General features: G+C 42.4%; 1 protein-coding gene across 1 annotated transcript in view; it reads right to left on the minus strand.

The window, feature by feature from the left end:
• Window positions 1-1,225: 1,225 nt before the first annotated feature.
• The window catches only part of LOC132897567 (rap guanine nucleotide exchange factor 2-like), a 35,023-nt gene continuing 20,359 nt past the window's right edge, over window positions 1,226-15,889 (minus strand). Inside the window, exons 4-13 of the mRNA XM_060938825.1 lie at window positions 11,563-11,670; window positions 11,236-11,439; window positions 10,856-10,964; window positions 10,239-10,482; window positions 9,438-9,665; window positions 8,352-8,738; window positions 7,959-8,170; window positions 7,525-7,648; window positions 1,421-1,620; window positions 1,226-1,290 (exon numbers count right to left, since the gene is read on the minus strand). Coding sequence (XP_060794808.1) covers window positions 1,226-1,290; window positions 1,421-1,620; window positions 7,525-7,648; window positions 7,959-8,170; window positions 8,352-8,738; window positions 9,438-9,665; window positions 10,239-10,482; window positions 10,856-10,964; window positions 11,236-11,439; window positions 11,563-11,670 — 1,881 coding nt within the window. The remainder of the gene's footprint in view (window positions 1,291-1,420; window positions 1,621-7,524; window positions 7,649-7,958; window positions 8,171-8,351; window positions 8,739-9,437; window positions 9,666-10,238; window positions 10,483-10,855; window positions 10,965-11,235; window positions 11,440-11,562; window positions 11,671-15,889) is intronic.

A 15,889-nucleotide genomic window follows, 5' to 3' on the forward strand; every position in this document is an offset into this window, starting at 1 on the left:
GTCTTCTCCAACCCTCAAACATCGCAGGAAAGGGAAGAATTTCCTCCTCAGTTTTCTGCACATGTCCCTCAGTGGCTTGCACTCTTCATCTGCTAGTGAAAAGATAAAAGAAAACATATTCAATAAACAACTCATTAGCCACATTTGAGAATAGCTTGTTTGCATGTTATGGCTAAATTAGCATCACTGTATGTGTCACCATACATATTTAAGCCTAATGCCATTTATCATTATTTTCTCCAGCAAAGCAATGTCTGTGCTCTTGGCAGTGGATTATGTTGCTATTATTAATTTCTTCTCCACAGGAGGCTACTTGGGAACGGTTTGAATGGAACCAAAATGTACACAACTCTGTTCTTTAGGATTCTTTCAAGCGGAGAACTTCTAAATTCTGACTGGTTGCTGCCGAACCAGGTCATAGCTCATTACCATAAATTTGCCTGGACTTCAACTTTATTCTGATGCCCTCACCGCCCAAGACATCTTGCCAACAATCTCGCCGCTGAGACACAGTGGCTCACGTAGACATAGAATGAATGTCGTCTGGTCATTTTCACGTTCTCATCATGTTTGGTGTGAACATCGGGCAAGTCTACAAATTGTGACCTACAGCTGGATACTTGGAAGCTTCATATAGTTATTGTATCTTTTAAAAATGATACTGTCCTATTTGTTTGTGTTGTTTACTTACTGTGTGTATTGCGGAATGCCACAAGGCTCAATTCAGAGCTATTTACTCAAGCAGTTAGCAATTTTGAACAGGCATTTATTGGAGTAACTCGTGGCTGGATCTCAAATGGTATTTTACTGGGCAACATCATTATGTTGTACCCTATACAGAAAACCTATTTAGTGAATTGGTAGCTATTTGGTAATGATTAGGACCAACATTGTGTCAGAGGGACTTCCTGAGTTTGTGTGTATAGTACAGTGCGACTGTTAATGATTTTTGTCTGTGGCAGGAAAGGCTGGCACTTTGTGTCAGTAAATATGGCCAAGAGCTGTGTACTTGCACAGAAAAAAGGTCGTTTTACTGAAAAATTAGAAATAGCTAACCAACCACCGCTCCTGGAGCTCGTCCGCTTTTTACCTCCCTACTGCTTTCAACTTGTTTCAAACAAAACTCTTTAACTTTAAATGATAGAATACAATAAGCTTTCTTTCAATCCAGTGATCACACACTAGCGGCAATATTACTATATTACTGGCGTGGGTGCTTCGCGGCTCACGCCACTATAGGTGATGTGTCCGGCCTCTTCCTGTCCCCTGAGCTTTTGGGCATTGTCAGAGGAACACGAGGTTAGCTAGACTGGCCCTACAAGCTGATGCAGATGTACATGTGACTGTATAGTGCATCAACATGGTGTGGTGGTCAAGCTGTCATGGGTTTAATATACAAACAGAGGCATACCTGCACTTCTGGGGGGTTCGTGTTGGACAGACAGCGTCTGCAGGCTCAATTCATTGGTCTCCAGTGTGAGATGAGACAGGTAGGTTTTGACCTTGTGTTCCATCTGGGCATCCTTGTATACCTTGGCATTGCAGAAGGAATACCTCTTTCCATGCTTCTTATGCCCGTCTGTCTGTACAGCTGCATTGGCACTGCCCTGGCTCATTAACCTAAACACATACACAGGAGTGAGGATAACTGTGTTGGGGCATTTAGTCCACACTGCTATTGACACAGACATGCAGAAAGTCAAATTCCTTGCATCTTTAACATATAATTTTGCATCTCAGCCACTCGGGGGGGAGGAAGAGAAGAGCAAAGGGTCCCCCCCGTTAGAGGAATCATTCTAAAGACCTGCCTTTTTCAAGCTAATTTTTGGAATTCAGTAACAACAAAATCAAGAAATCTCTTCTTGCTATTACTACTGCTTTAATATTTAGGACATTTATGAAATCAATTTGCTTTAACACTTGTGTCTAAAACAGCACCCTCTTCACCACACCAACAGTGGACGTTTTGCATTTTTGCAGTGGTGAACAGGTGCTCATGCAATCCCACAATGCTTTGCCATTTGTAGCAAATAGGGAATAGGGCATCAATCCTGACATAGGGTCACTTTTTTTGCCCTCTATACACTTTTTTGTGTCTTCAGTCACCACTTTCAGAAGTCTTCAGTGACCACCTTCAGAGGTGTGGCCTCTGACTATCAGACTAAGGTGAAAGAGGCGTGGCCCATGTTTATTGGACTCAGTGAAGGAGGTGTGGCGTCTGTCCATCAGACTTACTGAAGTAGGTGTAGCATCTGCACCTGTCTCAGTCAGTCACAGTGAATGAGGCGTGGCCTCTGTACTTGTCTTTCATGTATAAGGAGGCGTCGCCATTTCGCTTGTCAGTCCCAATAAAACGGGCTTGTCCTCTTTGCCAGTCTTATTAAAGGAGGCACGGCCTGTGTGCTCATCAGTCCGACTGAAGGAGGCATGGCTTCTGGGCCATAGAAAGCTGTATGCGCCACCCATTCTATTCAAAGCGCACAAGACTGACTAAAATTTAATTCCATAATAAACAAGACGGCTCCGAAACTTATCGTATTGAAACTCCTGATTTACAGTGGTGCTTGAAAGTTTGTGAGCCCTTTAGAAATTTCTATATTTCTGCACAAATATGACCTAAAACATCATCAGATTTTCACACAAGTCCTCAGAGTAGATAAAGAGAACCCAGTTAAACAAATGAGACAAAAATATTATACTTGGTCATTTATTTCATCTCATCTCATCTCATCTCATCTCATTATCTCTAGCCGCTTTATCCTTCTACAGGGTCGCAGGCAAGCTGGAGCCTATCCCAGCTGACTACGGGCGAAAGGCGGGGTACACCCTGGACAAGTCGCCAGGTCATCACAGGGCTGACTGGTCATTTATTTATTGAGGAAAATGATCCAATATTACATATCTGTGAGTGGCAAAAGTATGTGAACCTCTAGGATTAGCAGTTAATTTGAAGGTGAAATTAGAGTCAGGTGTTTTCAATCAATGGGATAACAATCAGGTGTGAGTGGGCACCCTGTTTTATTTAAAGAACAGGGATCTATCAAAGTCTGATCTTCACAACACATGTTTGTGGAAGTGTATCATGGCATGAACAAAGGAGATTTCTGAGGACCTCAGAAAAAGCGTTGTTGAAGCTCATCAGGCTGGAAAAGGTTACAAAACCATCTCTAAAGGGTTTGGACTCCACCAATCCACAGTCAGACAGATTGTGTGCAAATGGAGGAAATTCAAGACCATTGTTACCCTCCCCAGAAGTGGCCAACCAACAAAGATCACTCCAAGAGCAAGGCGTGTAATAGTCGGCAAGGTCACAAAGGACCCCAGGGTAACTTCTAAGCAATGAAGGGCCTCTCTCACATTGGCTAATGTTAATGTTCATGAGTCCACCATCAGGAGAACACTGAACAATAATGGTGTGCATGGCAGGGTTGCAAGGAGAAAGCCACTGCTCTCCAAAAAGAACATTGCTGCTCGTCTGCAGTTTGCTAAAGATCACGTGGACAAGCCAGAAGGCTGTTGGAAAAATGTTTTGTGGACGGATGAGACCAAAATAGAACTTTTTGGTTTACATGAGAAGCGTTATGTTTGGAGAAAGGAAAACACTGTATTCCAGCATAAGAACCTTATCCCATCTGTGAAACGTGGTGGTGGTAGTATCATGGTTTGGGCCTGTTTTGATGCATCTGGGCCAGAATGGCTTGCCATCATTGATGGAACAATGAATTCTGAATTATACCAGCAAATTCTAAAGGAAAATGTCAGGACATCTGTCCATGAACTGAATCTCAAGAGAAGGTGCGTCATGCAGCCAGAAAACGACCCTAAGCACACAAGTCGTTCTACCAAAGAATGGTTAAAGAAGAATAAAGTTAATGTTTTGGAATGGCCAAGTCAAAGTCCTGACCTTAATCCAATCGAAATGTTGTGGAAGGACCTGAAGTGAGCAGTTCATGTGAGGAAACCCACCAACATCCCAGAGTTGAAGCTGTTCTGTACAGAGGAATGGGCTAAAATTCCTCCAAGCCAGTGTGCAGGACTGATCAACAGTTACTGGAAACGTTTAGTTGCAGTTATTGCTGCACAAGGGGGTCACACCAGATACTGAAAGCAAAGGTTCACATACTTTCGCCACTCACAGATATGTACTGGGCAATTCCATGTAAATGTCAACCTCACCATGCAAAAATAAAGCAACATGTAATACATCAAAACCACTCCCAGAGATATCACCTAGGCCTGTATTTTACAGATGTGAACAAGCTGAACCAATTTGTAACCAACCTAATATGTCACGGTCAGTCTTTCTTTCTTATAATGTAAAACCCAAGCTAAAATCAACTTTGATCATGTACAATTCTATATTATTGCCACAAGCCACAGAAATGTATGCTAAAATCCACAAAACAGCAAAACAATAGCCATCCTAAATATTATTTAAGAACTTTGATAGTTTTAGCTGATATTTAGAGAGTTTTTCAAAGGGTTATGGTGGTTAAATTGCTGATTTTCTAAACATATGCCATGTCTATTTCAGACGCGTCACATCCATAACGCTGACTTTTCCTTCCGAAACTCTGCATGAAATACAAAATATTTTAAACAAAGATTTTTTAATATTCACCTTGGACCCCTCTATCAAATGGATATCTCCATTTCGACATTAGGTTTACAATTTCACAGAGTTTGATAAAAATGTACAGTCACCCAAGAAAAGTGATACTTTTTCTGTCACATCCATAACACATCTTTTATTGGCATTTTCTGGCATGCCCTAGATGTACTATGGGAATTGTTCTTGTTCTATCACTTCTCCAGTATGGTACAGCCTTAAAATATGCAACACCTGTTTAAATACTGGGAGACAATAAAACATGCACTGGGTCATTTGTTGCCATTTTGAGTTCAAGTGTCACGTCCATAACACTGGAATTGCTCTACTATTGAATCATTTTCCTCAATAAATAAATGACCAAGTATAATATTTTTATCTCATTTGTTTAACTGGGTTCTCTTTATCTACTTTTAAGACTTGTGTGAAAATCTGATGATGTTTTCGGTCATATTTATGCAGAAATATAGAAAATTCTAAAGGGTTCACAAACTTTCAAGCACCACTGTATCTGTTCATTGATCATGCATCCAAACCATGTCAGGAAGAGAGATGCACAGGACTGTACATTTCACTTCAAAATGGTCCTGCAACTTATACTATGATACACATTAAAACTTATAATCCTTCCTACAGTTTTATAAATTACTGTGGGTTTCACCTTCAAGACACAGTTTGTCCAAGTCACGCAAAAATGTGAACTTAAACCGGCAAACTCACACAGCACTGAAAATAAAACCTGGTAAAACATGCGGCTCCGGTGAGTAGTGCAGCTGGAGGTTAAACGTGTTCGAACCTATCACTTTTGCTGAGATGAATCATGAACTCACTGGCAGATTATTATTCTGTAACAGATGGTTGAAAAATAATCTGATCTAATCATGCAGAATGATGTAGTCATGCTGGTGCAGAATTAGTTCATGCTTAAGGAATGTGCGAGTTTGTATCAGTGACCCGGATTAGCAAAAGTGACTGCATCACACTCCAGGACGACCTCGTCAGAGCAGGAGACACATTCAAATAAAGAGTGCCCCCCCCAAAAAAAAAAAAAAAAGAAAAGAAATATTTATATAAGATATGAACAAGCAGAAACGGTGAGGAAGCAGCTGAAATTAAAGATGAGAAGGGAGGAGTGCATGAGAGCGAGTAGGCATGGGGCTAAGGGTCACCAAGAGCTCACCAGATTTATCCCAAACTCCTCCACTTCTTCTTCCTATAAGGGACAGCCGTGAATAGTGATATGGGAGACAGAGGAGAAGAGAGAAATGAATAGACTGGGGGGGGGAGACAAAGAGAGGGAGATATGCTTAGATGACGAGAAAGAGTACCAAGGTGAGCAGCACCAGAGGCCCACAGAGACACAAGAACATTTATTCGGGCATGATACAACAAAACATCAGCAGCCAATCAGAAACCTTTAGTGTGTGAATGCATGACTCTCTGCATCCGGCATACGTACATACGAGTGTGCTCTAAAGGGCTCTGCATGCTCTTGCGACAAGGCTTTCGCAGATAGCTTTTCGCAGACAGTTGTAATTTATCGTTGAGCGGGGAGTAATAGGCGTGCGCGATGTTATTCACCGCCACAACGCAAGGGGGCGCGAAGTCGCGAAATCGCTAGGAGTAGTTGGTGGGTGTGGTTAGTGGAGTGTTTATCCTCCGGTTACTTATAATGACTAGAACTGGAGTTGTATAGATGTACGTACTTCCTCACTTCCTCGATCAACCGCTCTTCGTGCTGCTCCATCTTCGCTCGTGTTTTTAAAAATGGCGGTCGTGAAAACAAACCAAACCGGAAAAGTAGGGAAGCGGAAGTGCGTGTACAGCGGATGTAGAGTGGACCAATCAGAGCCCTCTTGTCTGCGAGGCTTCTGCGGTGGTCACAATTTTTGGGAGGTGCGTGCAGAGCGTCTGCGAAGGGGGGGGGGCTTCGCAGACGCTATCTGTAACGCCATCTGTGAGGACTGGGTTGTCAGCATAAATTGGCCTTAAGTGCACTAGAAACTCTCCATATGAGTAGCACGCTGTGTGAGCACAATCGCTATCAGGCGCGTTAAAATGTAAATAACTTTTCTAGGATTTCACCAAAACTCATTGAATTTTCAGCATTGTAAGAGAACTCCCTAAAGTATTTATATCCTCGTAGCTTCAGTAGATCTAGAGATTTAGTCGATTTAGTAAATCCCAAACGCTGTGAAACACGCCAGCCATCTATGGCGAGAAGTGCTGCTGTAGTTGAGAAACTCTCATTTCTCCCGCTTCCAACTAACTCTGTGACCCATACCAAAATAACAATGTCATGCTCATCACTTAGGGATGATTTATGCCAAGTTTCACGGAAAAATACAGCAAAATAAACTTGCTAGAAGCATTTTTCAAAATCCCAAACATTATGAAACATTTCTTGTAGGGTTTCAGGTTACAAATTTCGAGAATAGAGAAATTGCGGCACAAAAGTTTGCCACTAAACTCGCGAAAATACTCCATCCTAGCGAGTTTCACAACCGAACTAGGCTACGTGACAGTCCGTGACCACCCAGGAATGTTCTAGAAGGTACGCTTCTAGGCACGTGCGATCGAGAAAGACGCCACGTGAAGGTAGTAAAGGTAGTATTTCCACTGTCTTATGACGTTTTTGCTTGTTTTAGCGCGATAAACAATGCATTATGGGTAATCATTAAAATGCTGATTTCAAGGTTAAAATGGGTAAAAACAACTAATTTATATAGATATTGTAAAAATTGTGCCTAATAGTTATTTCAGTACATAAAATCAAAACCTGAATTTTTAATTTTTTTCCCTATGTTACACCATTGTGCATCTATAGCATGCTACTCATCCCAGTGAAGTGCAGCCTAAAGTAAGGACAGAACCAGACACTTTATCCTGACTCAGGTTTAAACAAACTCACTCACCTGGTGCGGAACATCAGCGCTGGGTCCGTGTTGACGGCGGCCATCTGACCCACGTGTCTGACCTCTTTAGCGATCATACGCAGCTTCTCAAAGTTCACCAGGCCGTCCACCTTTGAACTGTTACCTAAAGAGAGGTGAGAAGGTTTCAAGCTCAAGCGATACTCCTTACCACCAAGCAGTGTGAAACAGGAAGTTGTATTATGGCGCATTTTTACATAAATATTGGGATTGATATCAGTTTACTCTGAAGAAACTTAGAATTAGATCCCATCCTTTTCTGCATCTTGCACCTGGACTGCATCCTGATAATATTTTAAATGAATGAATTGAGAAAAATCTAAATTGCGGTTTTGGTTTTGCAGATCAGTCCATAATATTTCACAGCAGAAGAATATAGTAGAAGTACATCTGCTAATAAATCCATTCTGTCTTACCCTCATGGAGGAAGGTGAGGTCTTTTTTGATAACTGGGAAGAGCGGGATGATTGGCGGTTGCAGGTTCTGGCTGTTGAGAGCGTTTCTGTACTTGGCCATGTTTCTGGACGGGTCGAACAGATCCAGCAGGTCATTAAACAGCTTATCGTACTTGCTAGGAAGTTTCCCCCAAGTTCCTCGCAGTCTAGACACGGGCGCCAGATTTAGACCACTGAAAAACACGAATGGATGGATGAAGCTGGTGTGTAAAGTCTACTGATGGGTCATCTCAGATCTCCAACCTGTACTAACATCTGTAAACATAGCCTTTACAACAATTGGTAATCTTTGGATCTTAAATGCTGGGGTATGTGGGAATTGAGCATAGCAAGCTTTCATCCTTCTTTCCTCACCTGATGATGGCAAACATGGAGTTGAAGTTCTTGCACTCGCGGCAGTGCAGAGCGATCTTAATGAAGTGTTTAATGATCTTCATGCGCGTCATCTGGTCGGGCTCCCTCAGCACCTCAGTGGCCACCCAGAAGGTCTCTCGGTTTATGGACTCTTCGAAAAGCTTGAGGCTGGAAGGTATGGGGAGGTGTGACCGCAACTTGAAGAGGTCATCGATGTACTCAGTGGGCTCGATGGCAGAGAATAACTCGAAGGCACGCATGGAGAGCTGTGTGGCCACTTCCACAGTGCTGAGTTGCAGCAAGCTGATCTGACTCACTCTCTCAAGCTCCTGGGTGTCCTCGTCTGAGCACAATGTCTCCGTCTCCATGTTGCTCTTCAGGTAGTACCTGCAAATTTGGAGGTAGATACAGCCGTAAGGTAGAGGTCTATGATTGCCAGGTCAATATATCACCTCGTCATTATTTATAGTGCATTCTGCTTTGGGATGATCCGTTATAGGAAAATAATAAATAATAATAAATATATTCAATCTGTTGTCTGCTGTTAGAAAATTAATCGACATCTTCTGACAAATCAGTTGAGAATTCAACAGTGCAGCGGTATAAAATAGTTCAAAATTGGACATATTAGTTACACAGAGATTAAATGGGGCGGCACGGTGGTGTAGTGGTTAGCGCTGTCGCCTCACAACAAGAAGGTCCTGGGTTCGAGCCCCGGGGCCGGTGAGGGCCTTTCTGTGTGGAGTTTGCATGTTCTCCCCGTGTCCGTGTGGGTTTCCTCCGAGTGCTCCGGTTTCCCCCACAGTCCAAAGACATGCAGGTTCGGTTAACTGGTGACTCTAAATTTACCGTAGGTGTGAATGTGAGTGTGAATGGTTGTCTGTGTCTATGTGTCGGCCCTGTGATGACCTGGCGACTTGTCCAGGGTGTACCCCGCCTTTCGCCCATAGTCAACTGGGATAGGCTCCAGCTTGCCTGCGACCCTGTAGAAGGATAAAGCGGCTAGAGATAATGAGATGGGATGAGAGATTAAATGCATAACTGCTGACCATTTTGCATGCGAGTGTGTGTAATCTGAGCTCATACCTGCCACTGAGCTGGAGTCTGTCTGCCGATTTGGAGAGCTGTTCAGGAAGCTGCTGCTGCTGTTTGATTACACCCCCAGATGTGACAGACACCTCACATGGTGAATAAGCTTCAGGTGTGGCGGTCAGAGCAAACTCCTGGACGGCCTGAGTCACGACCTCCCCTCCCTGTTTTGACTGCGTCATTTTGACAGTGCTGTTGTCCTGGGATTGACCTACACCATCATCACTGCAGAACACAGCACAGACTGTGGTTAGACACTTAGCTCGGTCATGGTGCATTATATTACGAATGCACTTTTATTTTATCCACATTCACTGGATATGAGCAATCGTGTGCTCTGATTGGCTACTCTACTACTAGGATATCAACTCGTATACTGTGAGTAGAGAAAAACAAAATGGCGGTGCGTGTTGCTGAACCAACCGAGGACAAAATAAAAACTACTCAAAAACAAAACCCCCAAAACGCAAAAAGCAAGAAAATATGGAATAAAAGTATTTCATGGTAAGTACAAATCTTTTTTTTTTTCCAAGAATGATTGATTATTAGCATTTTTCACAAATTGCTACTGTCATTTCGCCGGTATGTTTACATTCTAAGCGGAAATGATTTTGTCAGACATTTTAGATAAAAGTTTTATTTATCGAATTCGCAAAAAATAAAAATGCTCTCTTTCTCAAAATCCAGTGAATGTGGATCGAAGAAAAGTTATTCCACTCAGTCTTGTACATAGCTTATAGTCAACTCGATTTCGTGGAATAACTGTTAATTATATCGTGAATATATGTCCACACTGACTTGTACAGCTTGGGCGGTAGAATACTGGTCACCGTCTTGCCAAAGATCTTCTTGAGCTTGTTCCTCCTGCCCACTGTGTTGGCCATGGCTTTCTTGCTCACTTTGTCCAGATCCAGATCCATCACCTGCTCCACAGCTGGATCTGGGAAAGAGCAATGGCTTGCCTTCTTGAGAATGTGTGGAGCCCCATTCCTCCTGTCCAGCTCTTCCTCATGGTCAGATTGAGCCAGAAGCTCCTTAAACACTGAGAAAAAATTACACAATAATTATGTTTGCTCATACAAGATACGTTCATTATTACTCATACTTAGAGTGCTGATCTCGGAGCAGTTTTCCCCCGAATGACAACCTAATGAAGCATGAAAGTTTACTGATTATGGATTATTAATCTTGAATTTTGGCTTTAGTCAAGTTGAATCCCAGAAATAGATGAAGCAGATTCCCATCAACACTGTTGAATGGCTATAAAAGAATCCTGAATTAGAAGTCGCATATCTTGGACTAATTCTCAGGCTGAGATCCATCAGCCATAAATCTGACTGTGTTTTAACCTTTGGGTTTTTTCCAATCTTCTAATTTCTTTCTCAATAGATGTGCTTGCTTGATGTGTAACTTACCCAAGAGATTTGTTGTCACAGTAATCGAGAGGTGCGTATTGTTGCGCAGGATCTCATTTGCTTTGGACAGCTGTACATTCTTAAAGTTCTGCCCATTCACCTCCAGGATCTAAGAGGAACACAGAGAAAATGTACAGAGATATGGATCATCATGTTTTCCAAAGAGTCAACAGTCTTCACCACTAAGCCACCAATGCTGATTATTATTATTTTTTATGGGGAGGAGATTATTTTGGCATATTTCTGAATAATAACTCATAACAGCATCCTCCTATGCAAAATGTGTAAAGGTGATCAGATCCATGGAAGTCTTGCCTTGAACCAGTTCCACCTTTATAGCTACACCTAACCATGCCAAAGCAAGATATCATCAGAAGTACCTGATCTCCACGTCTGAGGCCTGCTTCTGCAGCTTTGCTACCCGACTCCACATTCTCAATGAAGATGCGATAGCCTTTCTCTGAGCCACCGAGCAGACTGAAGGCCAGAGGAGTCTCGCGTGACGGCTTTGTCAGAGTCACCACGCGCAGCTTGGCTTTGGCAGCACAAGCTCTGTTTAACAGTGTTAAGTGGCCAAGCATTTTCTGTTTCATCACACAAGAGCAAAGAGATTATAGTGGGTTAGGGACAGCATTGTTTAAAAAAAATCATTTGTACTGACAGGTACATTAAAAAAAAATAATAATAAATAAATAAACAGCACTCACCTCTCTCTCTAGAGTGTTCTTAAATTCTGTGAGAAAGTGCATCATCTCGGGATCACCCTCAAAGTCACTGAAGTGTTTGTTGACCCACAGCAAGACTACCTGTGTAACCTGTGAACACGAGCATTTATCCCAAAGTTAGAATATATAGTGGAATTTAAAAGTCCACTATCCAGGGTTCCCACTGGTGCTCGTCACACTCGTCATTGACGAACATCCTCCATCCGTGATGAAGAGAAAATTACTAGCAGTCATCACAGTGACAAAGGTATTTATCATTATCATAAGTCATCTCTAGAAAAGCCAGAGTATAAAAATGAACTTGTGACCAATAAAAATCAACTACACTTAATGGAAATGAGCACCAAGCTTTGACCAGTCGCAGTGCATCTTAATCGGCCTGGTGCGGTGGTGTAATTGTCTCTGCCTGAACCAAACAATGGCGCAGTCTAAGCTGATGAAGTTTTTCGGACGGTCTTATTCAAACAATGAAGATGATTTAAGGGCTGAAACAGCCACAGGGGAGGCTCACTTATGGCCCTTTTCCACTACCCTTTTTCAGCTCACTTCAGCTCGCTTCAGCTCACTTCAGCCCGACACGGCTCGCGTTTCGACTACCAAAAACCAGCACGACTCAGCTCGTTTCAGCCCTGCTTAGCCCCCAAAACTCGCACCGTTTTGGAGTGGGGCTGAAGCGAGCCAAAGCGAGCCGACTGAGGTTGGGGGCGTGAGCAGACACTCCCCTGTGCACTGATTGGTGAGGAGGAGTGTCCTCACATGCCCACACACGCCCCGCGAGCGCGCTGGGATCTGTAAACACCGCAAACCCGGAAGAAGAAGAATTATGAATTACGAGAATTTCTGAAGCCTTATGCGCCTCGCCTCATCTATACACTCTTGCCAGTATCTGTTGGCGTTGTCGGTGACAACAAGCCACAGCACCAAGACCAGCAACACTAACGACTCCATGCCCCCCATGTTTATTGTTTACTATCCGGGTCGTGAGACTACCGCTTAAAAGCTCACTGAATCAGTGACATACAGAGCATCGTGGACGAGTTCGCGGAGCGCAAGGCTCGTCGTATGCCCTTCAAATAATGCGCGCAGTAGGCTATTGATGTTTTATTATGAGCCATGTACAGTATCCTAATGTTTTTTTGTTTCTGAGTTACATGTTCGTTTGAAGGACTTGATGTACTAAATAACATAGTTGCACCCGGTAGTGTTGAAATTGGTAAACACCGCAGTTGCGGACATTTTGTAGCCTAAAATGATGTTATGATAAGCTTTAATAAAGGGCCCGGTCATTTGCCCCGCCCCCGGCCCGGCTCTGACTTGTTCCGCCACTGTCACTGATGTCACTGTTTGCGCTGCTTAACGACATCACATGACGTCCACCCACTTTCGCTAACTCCACCCAATGTGTCCACCCACTTCCAGCCAGCACGGTTCAGCGCGGTTGTAGTCGAAATGCAACTCCAACAGCCCCGCTCAGCCCGACTCAGCTCGACTCGGCACGGCACGGCTCAGCCGCGTTTGTAGTGGAAAAGCGGCATTAGAGCCCCGACCGTCCCCGAGCACATGGGACAGTGTTAGTAATACAGGAGATGGTTAAAAAAATAAAAAAAAGTGAAGGTGCTGTCAGACAGCAAGCAACTGAAGGGAGCTATGTTTCAGGGCCATGGCATGTTGAGTCCCCATGGCAAACGTATGATGAAAAACGTGGTGTCATTCTGTGTTCAGTTTATAAATCAACAGGAAAATTGGATTCCTTCACTGTGGGTTGTTCCAAGATCCTTCTCGACTCTGTTCAACTGTAAATCAAGTTTTGTGTTGAAGTTAAAGGCTAAGGGGAGTCCTAATACCTCTTTTGAATAATTCCCTTTAAAATAATCTTCAATAAGCTCAAACTAAAGAGGTTTATTCGCACTTGATGGTGCACAGCGCGCCCAAAATCAACTCTTTCTTATTAGAGGCTGGAGTGAAGCCCAGATTTGATATGTAATGGAGAGGCCGAGCTGTATCTGTACAAATATTTGAATTGTGTCAGTTTGATTGGTATAAACCTGTATTAAGTCCACTTTGATAAGTCAGTAGCTAAGAAAAATTACAGACTAAGCAAAGAAAAAAAAATAAAAAGTGAAGAATACTTCTTTGACTTGATTTTTCAATAAAAAAGTGGAGAATATTTTTCAGAACCCGGGGGAACCCTGACTGTCGTTGTTATTATTCAAATGGAAGCTGTTTTTGGAATAAAATTCAATCGGCTCGTCGCAGCTAGAGGTCACGTGCTTGAATACCACATCGCTACGCCATACTGCAGAGCAAGCTTTCAGGTAAACAAAACCCTTGACAAGGTCAAGTACAAACATTTCAGCAGTTTATAGCGCTTAATCTCTCTCCTCTTTGAGAAGAATTGTCAAAGTAGTTTCCCAAGTTAAATTTGGCCACATTTTTACAGGAAAAAAATTATTTTATCACAAAGACATGGACTTTTAACGGACGGCGTTTGGATCTTAATGGCCGAACAACATGCTGACTTTGCAAGGTGTATGTATATATATATATATATATATATATATATATATATATATATATATATATATATGGCTCGAAATTCGCAGTGGTCCGGTCGCCCGAGGCGACTTAATTTTTCATTTGGCGGGTAGTTCCTGTCACTAGCCAGCCCGGCTGGCTAGTTGAAAATAAAAAATATATATGAAGCAAAGATTCAGACACACCGTCAACTAAAGCCGCCACATATTAAGTGTGTGCCGTGTCTGTGTTAATCAGTGTGTTTATCGGCAGGATGGAAACTACTGAAGAATTCTGAATCATATCGTGTACGAGTCAGGCTGTCGTTTTTTTCACTACTGCGCATGCATATAACGCATCTCATTGAATATCACGGTAATCACATGTAGTATTGGACCAGGTGGGTGGAGCACAGAAGCACGGCAGGCCAGAACCGAGTTCTCAATGAACTATTTATTGCTAGCTTTTCAGCCTTTTATCACTTCCCAGCTGCGCGCGCACACACGTGTTCTGGTTGGGAAGAGAGAGCTCCCTTTCTCTGCTCTCCTCTCCTTTTAAAGGGCGCAGTCACTGGGGAAGATACACAAACACAGGTTAATCCCCATCAGGTGCAATGATTCCACCACTTACCTTCCCTGACTCCGCCCTCCATTCACAGACTGACGCTTGGCCACGCCCCCGCTGCCACATCACATTATCAAATTCAATAGATGTGGCCACATTATCGCCCATTTAAACACGTGTTTTTGTTGTTGTTTACATCTACATCTGCCAAAGCTATGTTGCGATGTGGAATTTTCTGAAAGGTGTACAGAAACCGCCAGAGATGGGGACAAAGCGACCTCGGTCTGAAGAGGAGAAACGACAAAGGACATAAGCAAACATGGGAGCAGGGTAGGCCTTGGCTGTGATATGATTTTTATGGAATAATTAATTTTTTTCAAGTTGATTCCTAGTCAATATGAAGCTCCTAATGCTTTCTCTCTCATAAATGGTTAAATACAGAAAGCATGTTGGATATATTTCGGGTGCTATAGTCATGATAGTAAGTATATTTGCTTTCAATACTCATACACCAAGTTGCCAAGTTTTCCAGTATATTATTATTTGTTGATATTATATAATGGTGCCCTGTGTTGTTCTCATTTATGTATTTAACAACAGTATCAAAATACTCGGGTCTTGAAATAAATGCACATTAGTCATGAACAATGGTAACTACTCTCTTTTGCGTTATTTTTGACAGAAGTAAAATTCATACATGAACAAATTTTGGCTAGTTGATTTTCAGTTTGGCTAGTTACTTTGGAAGGTAACTAGTCTGGCTGGCTGGTGAAAAACAAAAAGAATTTCGAGCCCTTTATATATATATATATATATATATATATATATATATATATATATATATATATATATATATATATATATAAACCTTGTAAAAGCACTTATTTTAATTCTAGCTGCTCAAAGCAGCTCCATAATAAGTTTTCTAGGTATATAGTTGTTTTTGTAAGGTTTGGTGACGTCTTGAAACCAACAATTTGGTGTGATGAAAATGCGTACTTATTACAGCGCATCAGTGGCTCAGTGTTCATTTTATGTGGCATGCTTTTGTTTTGTTTGTTTTTATTCACTGAGAAAAAGCGGTCTTTTTCAACGGCAGGAATCGCATTGCTATGGCAACGGGGTTGTTTACTAGTATCCTCGTCTAGCTAGCCGAGTGAGATTTAAACTTCATAAAAGTGAAGTCTGTTGATTGGGGGATTTTGTTACCAGTAAAAATCACATGGTTACA

Source organism: Neoarius graeffei, chromosome 14 (assembly GCF_027579695.1).
Source record: "Neoarius graeffei isolate fNeoGra1 chromosome 14, fNeoGra1.pri, whole genome shotgun sequence".
Lineage (NCBI taxonomy): Eukaryota > Metazoa > Chordata > Actinopteri > Siluriformes > Ariidae > Neoarius > Neoarius graeffei.